General features: G+C 40.2%; 1 protein-coding gene across 2 annotated transcripts in view; it reads right to left on the reverse strand.

Annotated features, from left to right (window-relative positions):
• RGS7BP (regulator of G protein signaling 7 binding protein) overlaps positions 1-27,515 on the reverse strand; it is a 100,640-nt gene that overhangs the window by 37,751 nt on the left and 35,374 nt on the right. For both annotated transcript variants that reach the window (XM_032336144.1, XM_032336145.1), the window contains exon 3: positions 2,695-2,825. In XM_032336144.1, the coding sequence (XP_032192035.1) occupies positions 2,695-2,825 (131 nt within the window). The remainder of the gene's footprint in view (positions 1-2,694; positions 2,826-27,515) is intronic.

The raw sequence follows: 27,515 nt of genomic DNA on the forward strand, positions 1-27,515 counted from the left end.
AGCCTTAATCCTACATGTGGGAGCAATCAACGACGTTATCAGGCAGATTCTTTTTAGAGTCGGACATAGAAGGCCGGGTGCTAGAGCAGAGAGCTGGGGGACTTTTTTTTTTTTTTCCCTTTTTCTCTTTCCAGGGGGACTTATTTTTAAAAGAAGAGGCAGGGAAAGAAGCAGATCAGAGACTGACAGTGAAGGCAGCAGGAAGTGAAGACCAAATGAGCTGATCAGTTAAGAGGGGATGTGTTTTTTACTTGTGTGCTCAAGACCAAATACAGTAAGGAATAAACTGGCATGAGGGACTCCTTTTTTTAATTTAATTTAATTTTATTTTATTATATAGAGAGAGTGCATGAGCAAGGGTAAGGGGGAGGAGGAACAGAGGCGGGCAGAGAGGGGACAAGCAGCCTCTGCACTTGAGTGAGGCTCCTTGAGGGGCTTGATCACACCACCCTGAGATCATGACCTGAGCTGAAATCAACTCGGAAGTTCAACAGAATGAGCCACCCAGGGGCCCCTACCTTTTCCTTCTGACCAGAGAGCTAGCAGAGAAGGGTTCATCTTTCAAAAGCCAATCGTGAGAAGACAGAGTAGGAGTGGACGGCAGGAGACCAAGTGGCACTCTGAGGAGTTAGAGCGATAGTGGAGCTGGAGGACATTGGGTGTTGCGGACATGTCATCAACGAGGATGATTCCTGTGGCCTCGTGGCCGTGAAATAAAACATGTAAGAGCCAGTGCAGACCTCGGGAAAAAACTATTATGTTCTGTTCAACCATAATTAAAAAGAGTGAAAATGTACTCTGTATATAATCTGTATATGTGAGTTTATGTGAGAATGTGTGTGTGTGTGTGTGTGTGTGTGTATGTGAGAGAGAGAGAGAAAGAGAGACAGAGATAGAGATTGAGAGAAAGAGAGACAGAGACAGAGATTGAGAGCAGACAGGAAAAGAGAAGACACTGGGCCAGGGACAACTTATTTGAATGGCCATCAGTGTATATGAGTATTCAGTTTTCTGATCAGGCATCAGGAGTGTCTAGGACCTCATCTCTCCTAACATGTTCACTTGCAGTAATAACAGAAGTTTAAAAAAAAAAAAAAAAAAGAAGCTGTTGAAAGTTCTGCCTTTAGAAGGAAAAAGGAGGGCACCTGGGTGGCTCAGTCTGCTAAGTGTCTGCTTTCAGCTCAGGTCATGATCTCAGGGCCCTGGGATCGAGTCCCACATCGGGCTCCCTGCTTGGTGGGGAATCTGCTTGTCCCTCTACTGCTCTCCCCAGCTTGTGTGCTCTCTCTCAAATAAATAATTAAAATCTTTTTTTTTTTTAAAGAAGGAAAAAGGAAAAAAAAATAATACTCGTGTTTTAAGAAAATGTTCTCTCTTGGGAGCAGTGTAGCATAATCCTATTTTTAGTTCTGCCTTGTGCATATATCCATGAATACACAAGATTTGATTTTTACAAGTTCTTTGTCATGCCGTTTACTTCCCCACAAATTCCATGCTCATTTGATTTCAAATCTCTACTTTAACTGCTTCTTCCCTCGCAAGGTCCTTCTTTTTCCTTCCCTGCTTCAACTTTATCTTCATAACCTAGCTCAAGCCTCACCCTTTCTATAAGATTTTCCCTGAATATTATAGGGGTTTCTTCTCTCTCTGGATTTAAATTACTGGTAAGGATTACCTTCTATACATCATCCTATCCTCTTGAGCTCAAGCAAGAAGTGTTTGCATTCAGGAGCTTTCCAATAAATTATTGCACAATGAATGAGGAAAGAAATAGAGCTTGAATCTTCCACTGACAGAAACTTCTGGTTTCCTCCCCAGCATCTGTTCTATTCCACCTGCTCCCATCAGGTAATGGCCAATGGTTGGGTAGTGTGGACTCCTATCTTAGATCCAGGAATGGGCTTTGAAACCAATCGGTATAATTCCATCCCTCTGGCTAAAGCGATTGGTTCAGGCACAGACCCATGATCCCACCTGGTCCAATCAGAATGAAGCTCACGACACATCTGAGTCTCTGGTGGGGAGAAATTCTCTGTATGGATCTTTTAGTAGGCAGATGTGATGACTGGAACTGCGGGGATCCCTCTGCTCATGTGGGGGAAAGCAGTGTGAGGGTAAGGCCACCACCCAGGAGAAGGCAGGGTATCATTCGGTGTGTGGGTCAAAAGCTTGATGAGACCACACTAAAGTCACTGCCATCTCTGGACGTTTCAGCCATTTTAGCCAGTATGTTCCTTTATAGTTTAAGTCAAGGAAGGAGATTTTTCTGTTACTCATATGCCTCCCTATTGTTGGTTGAGTTCCCCCTATTTTTAAATCTTTGAGACATAATATGTAATTTGTCGTCTTGCAGCCAAATTCATTTAGGGAAAGAGCAGCCGTCTTGGATGGCATTTACCCCTAGGAAGATCGTTACGTATTTTTGCTCTCTGTGCCAAGTGTAACCGAAGTCATGTTCGCAAGTGGTAAAAGACTACATCTGAGAACAGTTTCTACCACAGGTTCTGTTCAAGATGACCCGTGTTCCTAGGCACTTAGTACTGGTATAGACTTCTTTGATTAATTTGTATCAGATACTTCCTGGACACTGACATCCATCCCAACTGTGTGTACAGCAGGGTGCTTCCAGGCCTTTGGAAAAGATAAGCTTTTGTGTAACATCAGTGTTTATGGTAGTATGCTAAAGGCAGATACCTTTTCGGTGAAACTGAAGAGACCCCAGCAGACATATGGATTTGAGCATCTCTGTTGTGTACATTTCTAAGCAGCACTGCAGCTGGATATAAAGCCGACAGATTTCTGGATGGATCTCACCATCTTCTGGGCTGCAACAGAATGAAGGAGAAAAGCCGTGAGCATTTCTTAAGATTTCACTCCTCAGCCATTTGTCTCAGCTCCGAGAGGGGAAAATGCTCGAGAAAAATTCCTTTAAGCCTTGACTCTAAAATATAGGACGACTTCCTGCTTTCATAGCAATGACCAATGTCACAGTTCTTACATAAGCGTCTTTCTGACTAACAGCTTTTAATTTTTTTTTTTCCCCTTAGCAGCAGATTTCTGCTGGGAGCTTAAAATCATAAATGTTTTAAGTAATTGAAAGTATCATTTTCCATTTAAGCATTGAAACAAATTTCCAAAATATTTTTAAGTCATAAGACTCTCCTAGCCACAAAAAGAGATTAAAAACTCTTATTTTTAGAGAAACTAACAAAGACCTATTCAATTATCAACCATGAGAGCTTTTTAATATTAAGACCCTAGAATAATATGATTAGAGAGCCAAGATATCAATTATTTTGAACAAGGTCTTTTGTCTCAGTCTGAAGAATATTCCTTTATTGTTTGCTATAGTTAATTTAAAAAAGGCCATCTGATTTTAATGAAAACATAAAAATTTCATGAAAAAGAAAAGTTATACAATTCTAATAATTATGCTTAACAATCTAAAGCTAATTAATTACTGAACTTATGCTCTAAAATTTATTCACAAGTCCATGAGCCTTTCTCTATTGATTCTGATAAAATGTACAAATGGGGGGCACCTGGGTGGTTCAGTCAGTTAAGCATCTACCTTTGGCTCAGGTCACGATATGGGGGTCCTGGGATTGAGCCTCATGTTGGGTTCCCTGCTCAGCGGGGAGTCTGCTTCTCCCTTTCCCTCTGCCTCCTCCTTCCCCCCCCCCCCCCACCACTCAGGCGCTTTCTGTTTCTCTCAAATAAATAAATAAAATCTTTTACAAAAATGGATAAATGGGAATATGATAAAACATGGAGTGATCACTTTTATTTTTATTAAGGGAATAATTAGTTGTCATTGAAATCTTTTTATGCCATTAAAATAGCATGTACTGAATAAAGCAAACTAAATAAAAGGGATAAAATTTAGAGATACATTAGAAATGGAAGTAGCCTAGAAGTGAGCTCTGTCACATGTCCTAATGTGTTACCTTTATTTCTATCCCCGTTCATTTAGTATGCAATGAAATCTGATTAAATAATGCAGCGTTTGGATTTGATTCCTTTATAAAGTGGTCGCTGGCACAATGTGAGGGACAATTATCAGAAAAGAATGATGACTTGATTTTTATTTAAGCTCTGGACTCACAGTAAAAAGAATTTGCATTTATGTAGCCCTTTACAATGATAATCAATTTTCATTTTCCATACTTATTTAGTAGATGAACTAGAGTTTATCTAACTATCTGGCTTATGTAACAGAAAAATGCACCATTTTTTGGTCTCGGTACAATCGATGCCTGCAAAGTTATTCTGTCTTTCCTATGTCACAACAAAGTGCCTCAAAAGAGCTTACATGCAAAATTTGGCTTTCTCTGGAAAGTAAACGATGTTAGTTTCTTATTTGTGTCTGGTGGGTCCAGCCCTAGGCTAATGTTGCAAACAAGTGTCTCTTTTGCAAAAGTTCCAGATTTTCTTTCAGAGCTTCCTCCCACAGGTGCCTTTCACTCTCCAGCTGTCCTCCCGCTCCCCGGGGTTCTTCCTCCCCCCTCACCACCACCGCACAGACACAGTGTCTCGCTCCTTCATATCACCTTCAGCCTTTCAAATGTCTCTGACTGTGTTCCATCCCTTCGGGTTCTGCCAGACTCTGGAGGAATAGTGGGCATTAATGGTTTGTTTAATGAAAAGTGATATTCATGTATTACCTGATAATACATTGACTTGATAGGAAATTTGATAGGAAAATCTGAAGATAAGTGCCTCATCCCTAAGGCAGGCTAGCGGAAAAATATATTAAGGCAGTCAGGTTTTTCCTGAGTGTCATCCCAGAATCTTTTCACCTGTGTATAACATTGGCCCTGCTGGCACATAGGCACGTTAAAAATAAAGAAGAAGAAGAAACCTATGATAAATCTGTGGTATATATTGCACATTTGATGTGTGGGACAATTAGTCACTGTAATATCATTTCAAGTCATGGAGTATTTTTATTTTCAGAAGTACAAAATATGTGCCTAGTGGTTAGTTCCCCAAATAGGCAAACTCATGTATAGGTGACATTTTATGTAATTTACACAAATGATTACCATATTAACATATCATAAGAACCAGTATGTTTTATTATCTTACAGCTACACAGTGAGCGATAAAGCTGTGCATTCAGCGCTCCTGAAAAAGGCAAGTCAGGACAGAGATTAAAATGCCTAGTTCATCACATTCCCTCAGGTGCCATCTCCCTACTGCCTCTGTAACCAGGGGAATTCTCAAACTGTGGAAGCATCTTGCTCTTCTAGGTGTTACGGGAAGGAACCTAATAGGTGCCACCAGAAATATAATCTGCCCAACAAAAATTAATCAATACTAAGGTTGCATTATAAATTTTCCAGTTCAAAAATTCTTATGAATCCTTGCACAGTAGCCTTTAATATCTTGGAGAATTGAAGTACGAAGAAAAGTTAGTTAAAGAGCAGTGGAAGGGCTGCCTGGGTGGTTCAGTGGGTTAAGCCTCTGCCTTTGCCTCAGGTCATGGTCTCAGGGTTCTGGGATCGAGCCCCGCATCAGGCTCTCTGCTTAGCAGGAAGCTTGCTTCCCCCTCTCTCTGCCCGCCTCTCTACCTACTTGTGATCTCTCTCTCTCTCTGTCAAATACATAAATAAAATCTTAAAAAAAAAAAAAAGAGCAGTGGAAAAGTTAACCTATCATTCGTATTAGTGTTCCATGCGATGCCTTGACCAGGTTCCGTCGGCTTCAAGATGTGTACAGTTTATTTCTCCCACTTCTGAGCTCTTGGCTGCGTTACTGCTACTGCTCACTAAACGTTCATTAAAAGACAGAATGCCAGATGACTTACATCTAATGTTATGAGCAGTGGACTGAAATACATTTTTGATGAGCATTAAGTTCATGTAGGTTATTTTCATGACAAATAAGCAATAAAGTTAGAGCAGGCAGAATGCAGCAAAAGCCAAGAAAACAGCGGTGTAAAAGCTTGAAAACTTTCTAAGGATCAATTAGAAGGCCTGAGGAAGAATTTGCATTAAGAAACAATTAGGCCTATGACTTCCTCCAGCAACTGGAAGCAATTTAACTGGGAGAAATCTTTACCACCTATTACTTAAGTTTCATCTAAATGGACTCACTGTTATTAATAACACATTTAGGGGTGCCTGGGTGGCTCAGTGGTTTAAAGCCTCTGCCTTCGGCTCAGGTCGTGATCCCAGGGTCCTGGGATGGAGCCCCGCGTCAGGCTCTCTTCTCAGCGGGGAGCCTGCTTCCCTTCCTCTCTCTCTGCCTGCCTCTTTGCCTACTTGTGATCTCTGTCTGTCAAATAAATAAAAAATCTTAAAAACAAAAAACAAAAAACACGTTTAGGTCTAAGAGAGTAACCGCTGTGGTGGTGCCCATGTAATTCAGTCAAAGCCATTTTATAGGTTAGTGACTAGGTTGTGCTTATTTCCTTATTTTTCTAATGAGTGTAAGTCAAGACCTAACCTGATCATTTTGATGAATTTGAAAGTCTTAGTGTTAATGAAAAACATCCTAAAGATTAATGGTATTCAGTGAACTAGAGCTCAGGTTGAAGCCAAAATTGTTTAAATAACTGTAAAATAATGAACCTTTTAGTCCTAAAGGAGGAGAACCAAGATTTAATTTTTTTTTTTTTTAATTTGAGAGAGAGTGAGAAAGAACATGAGAGAGGAAAGGGTCAGAGGGAGAAGCAGACTCCCTGCTGAGCAGGGAGCATGATGTGGGACTCGATACCAGTACTCCCAGGATCACGACCTGAGCTGAAGGCAGACACTTAACTGACTGAGCCGCCCAAACACCTGAGATTTAATGTCTTAATCACATGGCTTAAGAAGCCTGAATTGGCATATAGTACTAGTGGGCTATAAATATAAATATTGCCCAAGATGCCCCTTGATAATGCAAGTGTAGGTATACTTGGTGGATATTCTTGTTGGGTAATTCAAAAAGTAATATGATAAACACCCACCAGAACGGCTAAAATTAAAAAGACTGAAAACACCAAATGTTGCTGAAGATGTGAGCAACAGAGACTCTCATATACTGGTGATGCGAGTTAAAACAGTACAACTGCTTTGAAAAGGGTTTGGGGAGTTTCGTACGACACTAAACATACCTCCTTTTGACCTGGCAATTCCATTTCTAGGTATTTAACAAGAGCAATGAAAACATAGTCACAGAAAGATCTCTATAAGACTGTTCTTAGTAGTCTTCGTTAGAATACCTAAAAACTGCAAAGAGCCCATCTAGAGGAGAGTGGATATAAAGAACCTAATAAATTCTTACAGTAGAGTAATGCTCAACACTTAAAAGGAGTAAAGTGATACACAAAACAACATGAATGACTCTCAAACACAGGATCTTGAGAGAGAAAATCCTTAACACCGAAGAGTAAATACTGTATGACCCCATTTATATGTCATTCTTGAAGAGAAAAAACTGATTGTCAGTGATAAAGATTAGGATAGTGGTGCAGAGGGAATTTGGGATGGGGCATGAGGAGAAAGAACTTTCTGGGGTGGGGGGTTAAGATTCTGTCTAGATAGAGGTTTGAATTACACGGGTATATACATTTGGCAAAACTTATTGGATGGTACACTTAAGATTTATATATTTGATTATATGCAAATTTTACTTAAAAAAAAATAAGAACCATCAGCAAATACTGAATTCTAATGAATGATATGCAAGCCAAACTACTTAGGGGTAAACGTTACTGATACCTGCAACTTCAGGAAAATAATATGGGTTGCGGGGTGGCTAGAGAAATCGACAGACAGGGTGATAACCCATTAAAGGAAGTGTAAGAGAATGTTAATTGTAGAATCTAGGTGGTGGGTATTTACTTGCCGTCCAAGGATTTATAGTTCCCCAAATAATTACATGGCATAAATTGAACAAATCAATAAAAAAAAAAAAAAAGAAACTTTATGACTATTAAGGTCAAATTCCGGCGTGGACACACCAGGGAAATGTTTCCGCCCCGCATCTGTCTGTTCTTTGGTCAAGGTTGCCAGATTTTGGCGTTCTATGTTGCTGCTACCGGCTTTTTAAAAAACAGCAAAATTTTTGTTGTTTTGAAAGTCTGTGCCCGAAGTCATGATTTGTATATTCATTCGAAGGCAGCAAGACATAAAAACAGGGGAGTGGGTCTGGAGTCAGAAAACTGAGCTCTAGGGGCGCTTGGGTGGCTCATTGGGTTAAGCCTCTGCCTTTGGCTCACTTCATGATCTCAGGGTCCTGGGATGGAGCCCCGCATCTGGCTCTCTGCACCTCGGGGAGCCTGCTTCCCCCTCTCTCTCTGCCAATTTGCATCTCTCTCTCTCTGTCGAATAAATAAATAAAATCTTAAAAAAAACCCTCGGCTCTAAATATAGACTTTGCTGCTTAGAACTGTGATCCTAGGAAAACCATGGTAACTTCTCTGAGACTCAGTTTCCTCAGCTGTGAAATAGGGGTAACGGCAATTCGCGACTGAAGTACTTCAAGGGGCTCGCAAGGATCAAGTGAGATCCTGTGTGGGAAAACAAGGAACAACTGTGACGGATTGTTCGAAGCTGGCTGCCGTCCATCTTAACACATCAAAGTTGTGTTTACTTAGCATTCTGCTGGAGTGCAGTCTTTGGTTTTAAAAATTATCTGTTATTCTGTAACATTCTTTATTTGCTTACAGTTCCCAAATATGGACTTTGGTTAAATAAACATGCCATTAGACTGAGAAAAAAAGATGTGACCCCACTGACAACCCCTCAGCATTTCACAGACTTGGGTGATGACAGATGAACACTTGGGGTTTGTCAGCTCCCAGAGACGAAAACCAGAATCCGAGCTTGCAGCAGAGAGAGATCCCAGTTTCTCTTAACAGAATCGCTTCTGTCGCCGGCTATGAGGCGAAATGGCAAGGAAAGACTCAGGGAGCCAAACAGCACGAGGGAAGGGGGTGATACCCTTTGCTTTATTTTTCAGAGCAAATAGCGAGGGAGGATGGGGATTAACTGACTTACCCCAGGATAGCAAGCTCCAGGATGTCTCTGAGTACCCCCAGTGGTTTCCTCTCAGATGGATTCCACTTAACAACAGGATACCCTGGGTCTAGGTCGCATGCAGTGACCGATGCAGAGGCCTGCCTTCTCATATTTTCCATGCAGGAGACTTCTCAAGGTGGCTTCATAGCACAAGTCATCAATGGATAGTTAGAGGACAGAGAAGGCACAAATGCATGTGTGTGTGTGTCCCCCAGGTATTATTTTAGGTTTCAAATTCTTAAGCATGATTACAAGTTCTAGCCAAGTTCCTAAACAGAATAAGGTCTGAGTACCTACTAAATGACTGTACTCTTTTACACCAAAGTAAGCACTGTAATAAAAAGAGGAATCCATTTAGGGGCCACTGGGTGGCTCAGTCAGTTTCGCCTCTGACTTTGGCTCAGGTCATGATCCTAGAGTCCTGGGATTGAGCCCCAGGTCAGGCTCTGCATTCTGCGGGGTGTCTACTTGTCTCTCTCCTTCTCCTTCTGTCCCCCACGCTCCCTACCCCCCCGCCCCCAGCTCATGCTGTCTCTCTCAGATAAAGAAATAAAATCTTTTTCTAAAATAAAAAAGGAGCCTAGTTAATCAGAAGAACAGAAGCATTTTTCAAGGTATCTGTGTATTTAACAGTTGACTTTCCCACTTGTTTCCATTTTTCTCATAAACTTTCTTCAGAGAGTTCTCATGAAGCTTGTGTTTTCGGTGGCAATCTCTTCCAGGATCTTCAGAGAGGGTCCTAGCAAGTCTGGTTCCCGCCAGCAGCCTTAGAAGAAGTCATTGCAATAACTCCTCTCACTTGTCAGCATGCCATTCCATGGGAACGCAGGGCTCCGGGATTTCCTCACCACTGAACAAGAGTTGGGATGAAACTCCGCCTGGGAGCTGTTCGGGGTTCAGTCAGAAATGAGACGTGACTTTGAACAGCAAAGTGAAATGTGCAGTGCACCTTAATTATCTGTGGGTGGTTTCTTCAGGTGCCTTTATGCAAAGCCTCGGGAGCCCGAGAGCCTTTTCTGATTGAGGGCTCTGTTCTGGTCTTCATCTGCCTGTGGCTTTTGGTTTGCCCTCCAGCAGGACCTTTGGCATTTCCCCATAAGCCAGAAGGGAGAGTGGATAAATAATGGGTAGTATTACTGAGCATCTTACTCATTTTTTTTTTTCCATTTGAAGAGTAAAAACTGTATTTAAACACTTAAAAAAATCAATAGCCATCAGTTTCCTGACATTATAATACTTAATAATGAAGACTAAAAGTATGACTCCTGAATTATAAATCATCTTTTATTTATTTTAAATGTCACCGTTTAAGGCGTTCTTGGGCAGGGGTGGGGAGAGGGGATGACTTTTGTGGTGATTGTGAAGGGAATTTCTGGGCATTTCTCGGGGCATTAGAGGTTGAAGGAGTTAATGGGCTGCACATTATGACTTCCCTTGCTTGATACTCGAGACTCCTGTTTATCGATCAGGGAAAGCTAACATTTACAAAGCAATATTTCTTCACTCTCCAAAATGAAATACCTTTCTTATCCTGTCTTGGCCTGCCTCCCTGCCCTTTATCCTTTCTGGCTTGAGACTCTCCAGGAACTTCCATTTTTCCTTTCTGAACCTCTCAGTGTTTTTCTCTTGATGGTCTCTGGTTGGGTGTCATACGGGGTCTGCAAATAGCTCTTTAGCTTGGGTCTCCCAGGTCTCGTGATTCGTACAGGCTCGCAAAGAGAAGCATGTGGCTGATAGTCTAATGAGTCCTGGGTTCTGGCCTGTCTGCTGGGGTGACAGTCAGCAGGGGGTTCTGTGCTTCCAACAAAGCCGTAGCCCCCTGACTTGAGCAGGGATCAGTTTAATTTTAAATATGTACATATGTATATATTTATATTTAAATTAAGCATATGTAGGTTTTCACATTATAATTGGAAAATATTTTTTTGAGTCGAAAATCAAGATTTTCATCCTCTGATGCGTCCTGTTTTCACCTGATACCAATGATCTTCAAAGGTCAATTATCATTCAATTATCATGTGTTACACCGGAAAGAATTCAGCTCATTACGTTTCATTATATTCAAAGTCCGGGTCATTAATTGCAGCTTGCAGTTAATTCCTGCTTTTATCCCCCAGAATTTTAGGGCTCAATATATTAAACTGTTGGTTTATTTAAAGGGCATTCAGCCCTTCATTCTTAATCATGTCATTAATTTAGGGGATATCATATTTCCCTTTAGATAAAACTAGGGGTTCAGTGATCTAGCCAAAATGATAACACAGTTTTAAAACAACCTCAGATAACCCGGCTGAGCAAATTTAACTCGTTCCGTTTATCCACAAGAGAGTTTTTGATAACTCATCTCATTTAACTGTAACAGCACAAAATGATCAATACTTGACCAATACTTGAATACGTAGCGATGACGTATGGGTTGTATAATTAGAGAAAAGCAGTCACATCCCTTGTCGTCAGTGCCAAAGGCCTCCTCCTACATGCGAGAGGCTATTTAGGGTGATGGGCTGAAGGGTGACAGGAGACAAGGGGACTCCAAAGTGTGGCTCACACAGCCTGAAATTATCCCTTTTTGGCGTCATGAAAGGATTCAACCAGGAAGGCTCTGTGGGGAGGATTCAGGAATAGAGTAGAAAGTTGGCATTTCTGGCATCTGTGTGTCATAGTATAACAACAGATACAACAGAGCTTCCGCTATGGGTTAGGACTTCAGCCCTCTGGTTCATTTTTTTTTTTTTTTAAGATTTTATTTATTTATTTGATGATTAGAGACACAGCAAAAAAGGGAACATAAGCAGAGGGAGTGAGGGAGGGAGAAGCAGGCTTCCCATCGAGCAGGGAACCCCACTGGATCCCAGGACCCCAGGATCATGACCTGAGCCTAAGGAGGAAGCTTAACCCACTGAGCCACCCAGGTGACCCCCCTCACCCCCCACCCCGCTTCATTCTTCTGTTCATGTGAAGGACTTTGAGAAGCCTTAAGACTTATGTAGCATTTTGCAGTTGACTTTCTCAGCTTTAGACTCCCACCTGATTGCAGAGGTTCTTTGGATATTAGATCTAATAGGATTCTGTGGGGTTATTCTGTCTTTCTGTTGGCATGCAATGATAATTTGTGTTTTTTGCATAGCTCTCAAAAGATGACATCTTTCATGCCAGTATGGCCATTTGCATTTCTAGACGGATATAATAGATACTTGCTGCCAAAAAAGGCAAAAGCTTCATGCACACAGGTAAGAGCAGTATCTGTACACTTGGAAAATATCATAATCCACCATTTTTCCACTGGAAAGTTGATCTTATTTATCTCTGTGACTTCCAGATTATGTTTCAGATAGCCTGCATCATAGCAGGTTCTCAATTAAAGAGTTCCCCAAAGTGGCTTTCCACAGTAATGCCTCTAGGGTGTAAGGAGTCAGAAGGCTGGGGTTACACTGCTGGCTCTGTCTTTGTCATCCTCTTTTCACTGTTAGAGATCAGTTCCTTAATACTTTCTTCTCTTGCAGCACCCCCCCCCCTTTTCTTTAAGCTAGTCTATAAAAGTAGCACACATTACTAGACATTTTATGCAGGTAAGAGAAAAGAGGAAAAGATGACTTAAACCAATGCCAGAGGTTCCATTATTATCATTTTGGTCTATTTCCTTCCAGACCGATAGCCTTAGGAGCAGGAAGTTTTATCCATTATTTCTGGTCCCCAAACCCCTAGCATAGTGCCTGGTTCACTGAAGGTTCTAAGTCCCTGTTTTTTGAAATGAATCAAACTGAACATTCATGGCTGACCCTTATCTGAGTCTGTGCAACAGATCCAGCAGTCTCAGAGGGGCAAGGCTGGTCACTTCAGAGTGCTCTAGTTGGTGAAGGAAAAGCAGTGGTTAAGTGATCGGGGGAGCAAGGGGTCCACTTTATGGCAGTAATTTGCATTTTCTCGAAGAAGGAAGAGATGAACATAAAGGTCCCTTTCTCCTCCACATGAAGCCGTAAGTGGTTTGGGATTTATATCTCCATTTCATGACTTTAACTGTGACCTTGGGCAAATTTCTCAAATTCTTGCTGCCTGAAATACTGAATTAAGATGGTAATACCTATTTCATACAGTACTGAAAATATTTAAATCAAGCCAGATGGGAATTATGTGATTATAAGAAGCACAAATGAGCAGAATTGTCTCAGGGAAGCAATTTTGGTGCTTTTTTTGCCTTGGCATCTTTACACCTTTGTCACAGGCCTCCTTCTTCCTTATTAAATCAAATCATATTTATTGATTTCCCATTATTCACAAAGGGTGAATGGGGGGGGGAAGAGAGAAGAGTTACTTTTCCTTGAGTCCTTCTTTTCAGAGTTCACGGAAACTTCCATTATTATCCTGTGATTTTTTTGATGGTAACATGCTATCAAGTCTCCTCTGAGACAAATTAATTTTTCTAAACAGTGATAGAAAACGTGCAGTCTTTTATCCCTTCCTTCATGTGGTATCATTTTACGGCCATCCAGTTTTCAACTGAATGGCTTCTGCGTGGAGATCTATACAGAATTTCCCCCCTTCTCTCTTAATGATGAAGGACAGTGTATCGTGAGGTGAAACCGAATGAAAGGACTCTGCACCTTGACCAGGAGTTACAGTAGTTCAGAGCGAAAACAGCTCTTCCAGGTATACAGACATACGGGCTGGAGGAGATAGCGATTAACAAATGTTTAGGTCAGTCTCTCTAGTAAAGTCATTACATTTTTTTTTTTTTTAAAGATTATTTATTTATTTATTTGACGGAGTGCAAGAGATCACAAGTAGGCAGAGAAGCAGGCAGAGAGAGAGAGAGGGGAAAGCAGGCTCCCTGCTGAGCAGAGAGCCCCATGTGGGGCTCGATCCCAGGACCCTAAGATCATGACCTAAGCCGAAGGCAGAGGCTTAACCCACCGAGCCACGCCCTAAGGCATTACTTGTGATTTCAAAATAGCATAGATTATGTAAGATCATTGGCCTGAGCTAGGGAAAAAAAAAGAGGGGTTGTGAGCTTCCCTGACAGACGACCGAAGGGGAGGAATACGATTTACTCCTTTTCAGCATTTGATTCAGCGCTAGCAACATCCAACATAGCTCTCCTTTCCTGGGGATTGATTTTGTGCCAGATACTAAGCTAAGCTCTTATATCTCATTTAATTCTCACAATGAGTTTATGGAGTGTTTGGTATCCTTATCCCTAATTTACAGAGCAAAGGAAATGAGGCTTAAGAGAGGTAATGGGACTTCCTCAAGGTCACAGAAATATTAAGTGCCGTGAGAAGACTCAAACCTGGATTTATGCTTTTAGCGGCTATGTATTAGAACTCAGCACTCAGGAACCGAACCATATTTATGTGTTTGTTCATTCATGCCACGCATAGCTTTGGAGAGCATACTTTATGTGCATATTATACTAAGAAGGAAATAACCACTTTTTTTCCTTTTTCTTTGTTGAGCTCCTAAATTATTGTGGCTTAAAAGTCAGCCCTACTCCCAGTTCCTCCACTTTCCCGTTTATAATAAGCATACAGCGGTATTTTCTGGGTAGCTCTGGAATACGAAGACAAAGGGAGCATGAGTGTGTAACACAGGAGGCCTACCGCGCTAGTGCAAGCTGGTATTTGTTGAGGAGTGAGGAACGAGAACAGAGTGCTTCCCCAGACCCCAGGGATTCCTTCCTCTAAGCCAAGCAATGGGAGTGGGAAAAGGACATCGCAAGGACTGGGCACAGAATCCTCTTTCTCGCTCTTTGTACCCTTTCCTGCATGCAGATCTGATGAATGTGCCGAGGGGGGACATGGGGAGGTGTCATTGACGCTGTTCATGGGTCACTGCTGGTCTCTCCTTTGTTCAAGGACAGGCAGAAAGAGTCTAGGACACAACACAGAGGCCCCCTTTTCTCACTTTACTGGGAATGTGAGTGTTCTCCGCACAACAGGAGAATAAGCTATAAATTACGTGCAAAGCATTTTAGAACTAAGGAGAAAAATATATTAACACAAATGTGTGACATTACTGGTGGCTAACAGCTCAGTTGGATTTAAAGCATAAGTGTTTTAAAATGTTATACAAGTAGTCTTCAGACTTTGTATATCATGCCTCTCTGTCAGTAACAAAATTAAACACGAACTTCTAGTAGACAGCGCGAATTTATTGATGAATCATACATATATGTAATACGTATACTACATACATACATGTACGTATACATACGTATACTACATACATATATGTAATACGAATACATACATGTACGTATTATAATAGTATACGTGTTACATATATAAAAGTGCACAAAAATAGAAATTAGAAACAGAGACTATGAAGTTCAAAACTAGAATACCTTCTTTCATGTCCTCTTGCCCATGTCAGTTTGAAGCTCAGGCTTCAGTAGGAGGCTCCCAAACTTTCATGGGCATTAGAATCACCTGGAAGACTTGTTAAGCTCCAGAATGCTGGGCACCGTCCCTAGAGTTTCCAGTTAGTTCAGTGGGTCTGGTCTGGGGCCTGGTTATTTGAATTCTAATAACTTCCCCACTGATTCAGGAGCCACACTTTGTGAAACAATGGGGTAGCTTATTACAGCCTATCCTTTAGGGAAGGCATCCAGCATCCAAAGGAAAGAAGTCATATAGTTAGCAAGCCAGTGGTAAGGCTGGTATTTAAAACAGACGCCCCTATAGAGTGCCCCCAAATCATGACACACAGCTGCAAATCCAAGCCTGTTACACAGAAGAGTAGCTTCAGGAAACATCCCCACACGTTTCAGGCCCAAGGAGGGAAAAATGTTCCCAGATAGTGTTCAGGGAACACATTAGGGAAGTGTTAGTAAGTAGATCCAAACCCACACCTTAGCTCCAACTTAAGCAGATGGAAGACCCTGGGAGGTTCTAGGACTGCAGTGATAAGGCCCTCCTGCATACAAGCACCCCTGGGAAGTCAAGCCAGCTTGGCACATTCTTCTGAGAGGCCTCCTGAAGGGTGTGCATTCAAGTTGCAAATCCTATTTCGTTCACGCTCCAGGTTTCACCCGGCCAGGATTTATCCTCATTTTAAAAACATCTTGTCTTATAAATTTTACTTCAGTGTGGCCTTCTTTCACTTCCTGTCCCATAACTCATGTTGTAACACCTTAGAAGGAACTGACATCTGACTGCAAAGCAGAGGGAAATGCGGCAACACCCACTCTACAAATTACTATTTGAGTTCACAAAGAGCCCGGCATGGAGAGGCCACTGGCGAGGGCAAGGGCAGGAACAATAAACGCAGAGGCCCTCTGCCTCCTGCTCTGAGCAAGTCACTTACGAGGGTGCTCGTATGGAAGCAAGTGGGAAATGCAGAGAATGTATAAAGGCACAGTCCAGCTCACACTCCTAAAATGCTGGAGAGATCCCTGACAGATAAATAGACGAAAATTGCTTGGAGAATGTGAGGTTGCAGCATCACCTAAGGGCCTGTGGTCTCCGGGAGCATGTAGAAAGACAGCTCCTGTCTGTCTTTGTTAGGGGTAAAAAAAAAATCCTGCTTATTCTCTCCCTACCTGCTGCAAAGAGCACTTGTACCAGGGGTGGGAAACGTTCAACAAAGCATTAACAGGGATATTGGGAAAGTTTGATCTAGATAGGAAAGGAAAGAATGATAGAAAAGGGCCCAGTTGACAATAAAACAGAGGGAAAGGACCAATAGGGGACAAATCTGCGTGGGTACATATGGGGATTTAACCGCATTTCACTAGCGTGGAAGGTTGCACGTGCTGGATATTGTTGCTGCTGTGGAACATGCTAGGGACCATGGCCTGTTTTCCCCCAAGGACTCAGGCTGGGTAGGAATTAATCTCTGTTCAGTTTTTACACTCCCATTTCACTGCATCTTGTTTTTGTTTTTAAACAGTGCTGTTCCACTTCTTTGAAGAATGTCATTTCTTTTCCAAGTTGACTACTTAGACTGGTGTGTGCTTAAGTTAATTTCCACATCATGAATATGTGAAATCTCCAAGCAATATACGCGAATTCATTTCCTTCTACTTGAATTATGAAAGGCAGTTTCCTTTGCAATTTAAACATGTAGTCTAATTAAAGATACAAATCTTGAAATGTTGTTTTTCTCTCACTGCTCGATCTTAGCTTTTACACACACACACACACACACATACAGACACACACACATAGAGACACAGATTTTTTTAGGTCAAGCACACAGTGTTCTATCAGAAAGGAATAATGTGAAATAAAAATAATATCAGGAATAAAGAAAAATAATCCCTCCGTCTACATGGAGTCAAGAGGAAGACTTGGAAGAGAAGGACTAAGAACTTGTCCTTTCTTTTTTTAAACTTGTCACTATATCATAAACATTTTCCCATTTTAAATCATTGCAACAGGGTAATGTGAAGAAAAAAAAAAAAAAAACGGGAAGCTCCCTGAAGAGGAAATATGAAAGGGTAATAAATACATGAAAAAAATACTTGACCTAATTAGTAATCAGGAAAATGCAAATTTAAATCAGTGAGAAATATCATCTCATACCTATTAGATTAGAAAAATAAGTCTGAAAATACCAAGTGTATTTACTTAGGAGACTGAGTAACGTATCAGTGGAAGGGTGGATTGATACTGTTGGAAAGCCTTGAAGAACTGGAGAACAACTTGGAATCACCAAGTACAAGGGAAGCTATTTGTCTTAAAAAACCCATCACTTCTGTGTCTGTCCCCAACCGCTGGAGTTCAGTAGAACTCCCTGTGACGATGGAGATGGTCTGTGCCAAACAGTGTGAGAGGCACTAGTTTCATGTGGTTTCGGGCACTCAAAATGGGCTAGTGTGACTACAGAACTGAATTTTTTTCCTTTAGTTATGTATAAATTTCTATGCCTCTAGCAATATCTAAGTATACCAGGTTTACCACAGAATTACCAGAGCTGGCTATAATCATTTGTTGACATTTTGCTAATTTACAGTATGTACAACTCTATATTTTAATGTGTTTTTTTTCAACTATTAATAGAGTTGAATACTTTCTCTTATGTTTGCTTATTCCAACTATCTGTCCATACCCTTTGGCTATTTTCTTGCAAAGAAGTCCCAGGTAGTATTATTTTTTTTCCTGGCACTGGTTCCTACCACTTTTATATACTCCTTAATTTCTTTTTAGTTTGTATCCTCTGAAACGTCAATGCAATTTTTCCCATTGCATTTTTCAATAAGCATTAAAATATTTCTGCATTTTTACTTCCAGCTTCTTGTTTAAAGGTTAAAACAGCTTTAGTTAAGAATGGGTTTAACTAGGGGCACCTGGGTGGCTCAGTGGTTGGGCCTCTGCCTTCGGGTCAGGTCATGATCTCAGCGTTCTGGGATCGAGTCTCCTCATTGGGCTCTCTGCTCAGCGGGGAGCCTGCTTCCTCCTCTCTCTGCCTGCCTCTCTGCCTACTTGTGATCTCTCTGTCAAATAAATAAAATCTTTAAAAAGAATGGGTTTAACTAGATAAAAACTAAACTACTAGTGGGATGTCTGGGTGGTTCGGTCAGTTAAGCGTCTGCTTTTGGCTCAGGTCATGACCTCAGGGTCCTGGGATGGAGCCCTGGGTGGGGCTCCCAGCTCAGCGGGGAGTCAGCTTCTCCCCGTCCTGCTGTTGCTCTCTCTGCTTGTGTTCTCTCCCTCCTTCCCTCTCTCTCTTTCAAGTAAGGAAGTAAACTCTTTTTTAAAAACCCTAAACTCCTATTAGAAGAAATATGCCAATGCTGGATTGCATTGAGGAGCACAAATATGTTTGTGTAACATATGAAGAGCTCATCCAGTTCAAAAGGAAGCAGTCAGCTGAGAGGTGTAGCAAGGGGCTTGCACATTTACCGTGTGCTGCTTAATCTGCTACACATTTTTATTCCATTGGCCGCCTGGCTTCAATTCCTATTGTGGAGAAAACTTCCACTTTAACTGCATTTCTTCCGTAGGTAATGTCTTTTCTTTCTGGTTGCTTTTAAGATCTTCAGCCTCCTTCCCTCCCAGTGTCCTGTGGTATCCTTTCTCTATTTTCTCTTCCAGAAACTCTCATTAGAAATATGTTAGACCTTTGCATTCCAGTCTTTGTGTCTTAATCCCCTTCTTTTGTTTCCTGCATCTATACCTTTCCGTTGTTGAGTTCTTGGCATTTTCCTCATATCTACCTTCCAGTCAACTCTTTTTCCTCTGTAGAATCTAGCCATTTGGTTTTACTTTTAAAGATTATATGTTTTTCCTTCCTGGGATTTTTTGAGTTCTTCTCCAGGTGTGCTTGGTCTTCTTACATACTCTCTTTGGTCTCATGTTTTCAAGTGTTCTTTTGTGTCTCTAATAATTCCAAGTCCTTATCGGGTAATGCTGTTAACTACCCCTCTGGCATAGTTAAATCCTACTGTCTGTTTTGCAGGTCTCACCGTTGCAAGATTTTTTCCCTGGTTGTTTTACCATTTAAGGCTGTGATCTCCTATTTAGCCAGACTTTCTCTGTAGATACCTGAGATGGGTTACTTTTGGACTCCAGGGCATTGTAAAGCATGGTTTTAATTTCTTGGTGCTGGTTTTACATTTTCCCTGGACTCCCCTTTCCCTGAACACATAGCCCTTTGAGAGTCTCGATTTGTCTCAGAATCTCAACCAGAAAAGGTTTGAGGAGCATTTCTTCATACACGGATAGATTATGAAGGTATGGGGCGCAACTGGGAGTCACAGCAGCTTGAAGCTGACCATGTGGTGCTGTGACCACTCATAGGCACCGAGGAATGAGAGGGAAAGGAGGTTCCTGGAACCCCAGGGGAGAGAGTTGTATAAGGCGGGCCTCCATGGGGTGTGGGGTTATGGGACAAGGCCACTTCAAAGGGACAGCGTAGGGTGGGAAACAAGAGAATAAATATCCCGACCTCACTCTTCTTCTTCTTTCCCAACTTATTCTTCATTGGCTAAGGCCAGCTGGAAGCCAGAGGAGAAGGGAGCCTCATGATTCAGGGTGGAGATGGGTGAATAGTGGATCTGGAGGGGCAGAGAATATCCATCCAGTATGTGATTTTACACAGTATGCGATTTACACAGTATGTGATTTTTCACTTGTAGTTCCTGTTCCCACATGACCTTCCCACTGCAAGCTCTTCAGTAATGGAGCCAGCAAACTCCCTCAGGGAAGCCATTGGATCAGTCCATGCTGTCTACCACCCTACTTTTGATTCCCTTTTCATTTTTGACCTTAGGGATTTCTCTTTCCTACAAGTTCAGTTATATATTTAAAAGGGTGTTTGCTTGTCAGATTTTATACAAGGTAGTTGTGTTGTATGCCCTAGAGTCACCTTACTAACTGCATTGCCAAAAAAAAAAAACGAGACAAATTACCCTGCCCAATCTTACACAGACTCTCTGATGTAGATATCCTTAGAAATGTTAATGATGGATTACTTTCTCCTGGGTCACAGAATAAGTAAGCTGGGACTCCAAAGTCCAGGCTCTTTATGCTACATTATACTCTTGTGGAGGCATGCTATGTGCCTGCCATTTGGTGGTGGTGGTGGTGGGGGGAAGATGGAACAAAGAAGGGAGGGAGGGAGGAAACCTAAAAAATTCAAGCAATATGAGGTCAGCTGCGAAATTAACTAAGAAGCTCCAAGAAGAAAAGACAAGATAAATAGGTTGAAACACAAGAACAGTGAGATTCTTTAATAAAAGGACTAACATTAAAGTATTACAGCTTGCAAGTGTGAATTTGACATTGCTTCTTCCATAGACATCATCATTAACACAGGAAAAAAGGTAAATCTTGGTCATTTATTTTCCTATGGATCATAGAAGACCATGACATAGAAAATCCTGATTTCAGATTATCTGAGCATTTACAGCCGTATCATGACCTTGTTGTTTCAAAACAGAATCAAAAGATTCCAAATAGATGAAATGCTCAACACGCTTGATGGAAAGAAGAAAGGAACACTTATAAGTTCAGAAAACCCTGACTTAAATTCAGAACCAGGTGTTAGAAGAAGTTCTATATCCAGATTATGACAAATCAGGTCAAATAATTGCTTCATATGTAGAAGAAAATAAAAATGAGTAGATGTTAGGCGCATTGGGTCATTTTTATTTCAGAACTTTTGTTTTTACAGAAACAAAGAAAAAATTCTGCTTTGTTGAGAAATCAGTGCAAAGGAAAGGGGGAAAAGATACGCAGTAACACCTATCCTATTGGAAAGGCTAAATAATCAAGAAAATGTGAGATGTAGCAAATATAGTCTAAAAACTGGATAATTTTGGAAAAGTATGTTAAAAATACTACTAACTTTGGAAGAAATAATCAGAATAGAGAAAAGATATTTAAAAAGAAAAAAATGAGAATTTTTCTTAATGTGTACATTTAAAAATATCATTTTGGAAACTTGTTATTTAGTGCGTAAACTTCTCTAGACTTTAATTAGACCACATTATCAACATTTTGTGATCACCAAGAGGCATATTTTCCTGAACGTTGGGGTAGTTTGTTTTAGAATATACCTTGAAAATAAGAAAACTGAACTCTGTAGGTAAGAGATAAAGAGATGCTTTAATTTTTCAAAAATATTTGGAAAAGGTGCATACCCAGATTCCAGTTACCGAGGAAGGTCAAGTTTTAAGGTATCAAACATGGAGTAGGGTACTGTTTTGGGTCCACTAGTAAACATAATGTAAGGATGTTAGGTTAACAAATAAATTTTAAAAAGAAACTACATTTGGGGTGCCTGGGAGGCTCAGGTGGTTAAGCCTTTGACTTGACTTTGGCTCAGGTCATGATCTCAGGGTGGTGAGATCAGGCCCTGAGTGGGGCTCCCGACTGAACATGGAGCCTGCTTAAGAGTCTCTCTCTCCCTCTGCTCCTCCTCCCGGCCTTCCACACCACAGCCCCACTTGTGTGCTCTCTCTCTCTCTCTCTCTCTCTAAAAACAAAACAAAACAAAAAATAAAAAGAAACTGCATTTGAACCAGGTGATACCTAACTGGAACAACTGAAAAACTGTCTTAAAATTTGAATAGTAAACGATTTTAGATTAAAAGTAAAGACAGTAAACAGTATACTAGTATGGAATTCAATTCATTCACTGTGAATAACTGCTTAACACATACTGAAAGGAAATAAAGATGCAATATTTCAACAAAGTACAGAAAAGACATACTGTATTATAATGACTTTAAAAAGAAGATCGGGGCACATGGGTGGCTCGGTTGGTTAAGCAATGGACTCTTGTTTTCGGTGCGGGTCTGATTTCAGGGTTGTGAGATTGAGCCCCATGATGGTTCCATGCTCAATGTGGAGTTTGCTTGGGTTTCTTTCTTCCTCTCCCTCTGTCCTTCCCCCGCACCCCCCCCCCCCGCATGTGCACGTGTGCTCTCTCTTAAATAAATTAAAAGATCAGGAATTGCATGAAAAAAAAATCCCTTTTTTCTTATTAGCCAAGTGCTGATCTGAAATAATATTTCTGAATACTTGATGTCTAAAAATGAATTGAAGTACATTCTATGGTTCTGATATAGGCTGACTTCCATAAAAATACTTGAGACACAGTGTGTTTCTGTAGAGAGTAATCTTTTTCTATTTTAATACTGTGTTGGCAGAAGGGGGCACATTCTTGAATGAGGGTGACACAGAAATAGAAAGTCCAATACAGAGACTAGCTGGTAATGACTGGGGTTTCAACACAATAAAATATCAGCTCCGTGAGCACTCAGTTTGGGAAATTGCTATGATTTTATTCTGGTTTAATAGCTTTAGAAAATACTGCTTTATAGGTTTAGGCCATTTCATTTCTAATCTATCTAAAAATGCATTTATTTTACAAAATGAAGGATGTTCCATATTATGGACTGAATGTATCCCCCTCAAAGTTGCTATGTTGAAGCCTTAAGCCCCAGTGTGATGGTGTTTGAAGATGCGGCCTTTGGGCAACGAGTCAAATTGGATTAGGCCGTGAGGGCAATGCCTGTCTGATATTAGTGCCCTTAAATGAAAAGCCAGCAGGGAGCGTGTTCTCTCTTTCTCTCTCCGTGCAAGGACACAGTGAGAAGGGAGCCAAAGGCTAGCGAGGGAGAGGGCCCCCACTGGACCCCGACCTTTCTGGTGCTTTGGTCTTGGACTTCCAGCATCCAGAACCGTGGGAAGATCAATTCTTTGTTTTCACACCCTGTCTATGATATCTTGTTATTGCAGCCAGAGCAAACTACGAGTTCTATGAAAAAAGGAGGGCTCTTTGCTTCAAAAAATATGATAAAAGATTAAAAAAAAAAAAGTCTTTAGAAATATCCCAGACTAACAGAAGCTAAAGAGTCATAACACCTAAATGCAATACCTGACCTAAAGTAAAGCCTTTAAATTTGAGGAAAAAGTGCTATATAAAAGTTATTAAGGTCAACTGACAAATATGGAATATGGACAGTAGATTACATCATTATTATTTCAATGTACATCTATGATGTTGCTAACTATGCTAGGGTTATAGAAGACAATATCCTTATTCTTGGGAAATATCCACTGAAATATTCAGGTGTCGAGAGCCATGATAATATTCAGCTTACCCTTCAATGATTCAGAAAATAGTCATATATTTAATGATATATATGGCAAATGATAAAGCAGACGGGGTGAACTATTCACATTAAGTGAATAAAATATTTACAATAGGTATGCAGGTACCAACACAGTCTTTATTTCTGCAACTTTCTTGTAAGTCTGAAAAGAAAAAATTAATGAAAAAATATTTTGTTTTCAAAATCACTTAAAAAGCAATATTTAGGTTTGATTCGAGGTGGTTTTGCAGTAAACGGTGTCAGTCCCGAGAACAACAAATGAGATACAGTTGGCATGATGTACTTCTGGGACAGGTGTTTCAAAAGTGACTCCTGAGGGTCTACGGAAAAAGTCAGGAGCCCTGGCTCCCCGCTCATTACCTCTCCCCACTGACTGAGGGGAAAGATCCAGCTCATCACTGTGACCTTCTCTTTGCTTAATTATAAAAACAAGAGATCAGACTTAGTTCAAATGCCATCTTGGGGTTTTGTGTGGGTAAAATGTGGGAAAGTACTTCATATTTCCAGATACAGATTTAAATCAGACAAAAATAAAGCGGGTGCTCCAATCAAGTTGGTTCTGAACACTGTTCTTTGCAGCAAAAGGAAGTGGAAAAAAAATCTCAAAAGACCCGCAAAGCTCCAAATGGATTGCTTTCTTTTAAAGGTAACATTTTTTCCCCCTTAATAAGGAATGAATATATACACGTCATAGAATCTTTGGCAAGTCACTTTAGGATAAAGAAGGCAACATAAGCACTAGTAATAATTGACTTTCATTGTATTTTTCAAATGTTTTCTTAAGTAAATGTGTAATATATAAACCCCACAAGTTTAGAATGAGTGGGATCATGTCATAAATAGTATTTTGTAACCTGTTTTTAGAGTAATGCTACATTGTGAGTTTTTCCATGTTAGTACACAAGCAGAATTCCATTTTATGGAAAACTTATTCATGCATACTTACAAAATGCGGGATTATTTCCTTAGGATAAATTACCACAATTGGGATTTCTCATTCAAGGTTGGAATATTTTTAATAAGCTTTATGGAGGTATAATTGACAAAAATGATATAGAAGGTGTCCAGTGTGATGTTTTGATATATGTATATATTTGTGAAATGATTACCACAGTCAAGCTAATTAATGTATCCATTGCCTCATATAGTTACCATTTGTGTGTGTGTGTGTGTGTGTGTGATGGGAAGATCTCTCTCCTGGCAAATTTCAAGTAGTATTATTAACTGTACATTAGCTCTTCTGACCTCATTCATCCTGCATGCAACTTCATGCCCTTTGACCAACATCTCCTCACTTCCTCTGACCTCAACTCTGGGCAACCACCATTCCATTCTCTCCTTCTATAAATTTGATGTTTTTAGGTTCCACATGTAAATGAGATCATGTGAATATTTGTCTTTCTGTGTGAGGTTTATTTTAATTAGGATAATGCCCTCTAGGTTCATCCATGTTGTTGTAAACAACATGATTTTCTTCTTTTTTAAGCTGAATAATATTGCATTTTATATGTATACCATCTTTTCTTTATCCATTCACCTATCCAAGGACACTTCGCTTGCTTCCTTATCTCAGCTCTTATGAGTAATGCTGCAGTGAAGGGGGTGCAGATATCTCTCTGAGATCCTGACTTCATTTCTTTTGGATATGTACCCAGAAGTGGAGCTGCTGGATCATACGGTTGCTCTATTTTTAGGTTTTTGCGGAACCTCCATATACTGTTTTCCATAACGGAGCACCTATTTACATTCCTATCAACAGTGCAGAGGGTTTCCTTCTCCATATCCTTATCAACACTTGTTACTTTTTGTTTTTTTGTTATTAGGCATCCTAACAGGTGTGAGGTAATACCTTATTGTGATTTAGATTTGCATTTCCCTGATGACTGATGACGTTGAAACACTTCTCAAAAGAAAGATGTGCAAATGGCTAACAGGTCCACGAAAGGGAGGAATCAATTTCAGGCTTTTGATGAATGTTGCTGAGGAGTTGTCCATCAGGTGTACACTAATTTATGTCCTGTACCAGTCATTTCTGAGACTATGTAGATTTCCTATTTTTTTTTCAATCCTTGGCAATGGAATTTGCATTTCTTTGCTTGCCACCAAACTAGGTAAAATTTCCATAAGCTTTCCACTCCTCGTATTTCTTTTTTCATGATTTGGGATTTCATGTCCTTGGCTTATTTTACTCATGAAGTGTTTGTCTTCTACTAACATAAAAGTTTTAAAGGTAAGTTATTAACTTCTTTCTGAAACAATTGTTGAAATATTTTTCATCGTATGGTTTTCCTTCAATTGCTAAATAAATAGCTGCAGAAACTGATAAATACATTAGATATGTCATCGGTTAATACACAAAACATGTTGAATACTATCTGAATTCAAATTTTCTCAATAGTTGCTAAATACCTTTTTTAATTTTCCAAACCTAAAATTTATGAAGGCTTATACAGGGTATGAAGTCTCTTTTCATCTCTTCTCAATCTGTGACTGTCCCTCACATTTTTCCCCCCATAACATTGGCTTGTTTCCTTTTTTTTTTTTTTAAGATTTTTATTTATTTATTTGACAGAGAGAGAGATCACAAGTAGGCAGAGCAGCAGGCAGAGAGGGAAGCAGGCTCCCTGCTGAGCAGAGAGCCCAATGTGGGGCTCGATCCCAGGAGCCTGAGATCATAACCTGAGCTGAAGGCAGAGGCTTAACGCACTGAGTCACCCAGGCGCCCCAACGGTGGCTTGTTTTTGAAGAGCCTGGGTCAGTTACCCAGCAAGATGGTACACATGCTGAATTTCTCTGTTTCTATGTGGTGTTCTTTTATTTGCATACACATGTTTAAAATATTTATATACTTAAACGTATCCAACATTTTATTTATGGTCACAGGCTTGGGTTCATTTTTAGAAAGCCCTTTCCAAAACTTAATTATATAAATGTGTGTGTCTCTATTATTTAACAGTACTCCTATCACTTTGGCTTTTAAACCTAAATCTGTAACCCATCCCATTCTGGTGAATGTGCGATGGGTTTTGCAACAGATTTACCATAATGCATGTAACAATTAAATAAATTATTAGCTGATGGTGTTGACAACCAATTTTGTGTGTATTAGTAACATGAATAAATATTTATTTAACGCAACAGTCAATTGTAGAGATAACATTATTTGAGTGTTCTATATTTGCTTTCTTTGCCAAATTTCGGATATTGCATCCCACAGAAAGAACTGCATCACAGAGAGGGAAACTGTGAGTCAAATACAAGATAATCAGTATTTAATTGTAAGTGAGTAGTTTATTCTATTTTGTTATTTCCCCCCCAAAAGACTCACTAGCATTTTTCAAAATATTTGTTTGTAATTCTGATCGTAGCGAATGATGATTGCAAATATAGTTCCTTAAAAAGAAAATGAGAAGAGGAAATAGAACCATTATCTCCAAATTTCCTGCTAATACAGAATGCAGATTGGAATAGATGTATCAGTGAAGAACTTCCATCACCATATAAGTTACTCGATTCTTAGTCCTACATTGGATGGGAATACTTCCGACATCTTCATATTTCATGGTGAGACTCTGTCTGGCAGGATTTTCCTGATCATTCTGTTAAATTAGCTAACTTTAAAGGAAAATGATATTATCTCTCTATGATGAAACCTCTTGAATTATGTTTACATGTTTTTAATATTAGATTTAGTTTACTGAAGGGCAGTTGCCGATGATGGGAAGTGCTTAAGGTAGAAAGCTTTGAAATTTGTATTTGTGCCAACCGGGAGGCTGTGGTTTATTATCTCAGAGAACCTGACTTTCAAAATGTCCGCTTACCGGAAAGCTAAAATGAAAAAGAAAAATAATAACAAGCTTTGGTGAGAAGAATTTCTGTGGATTGATTTGGGGAGGGTAATAGTTACTGCCCCTTTAAAAGAACTGTGGCTGTATTTACTC

Source organism: Mustela erminea, chromosome 3, assembly GCF_009829155.1.
Source record: "Mustela erminea isolate mMusErm1 chromosome 3, mMusErm1.Pri, whole genome shotgun sequence".
Lineage (NCBI taxonomy): Eukaryota > Metazoa > Chordata > Mammalia > Carnivora > Mustelidae > Mustela > Mustela erminea.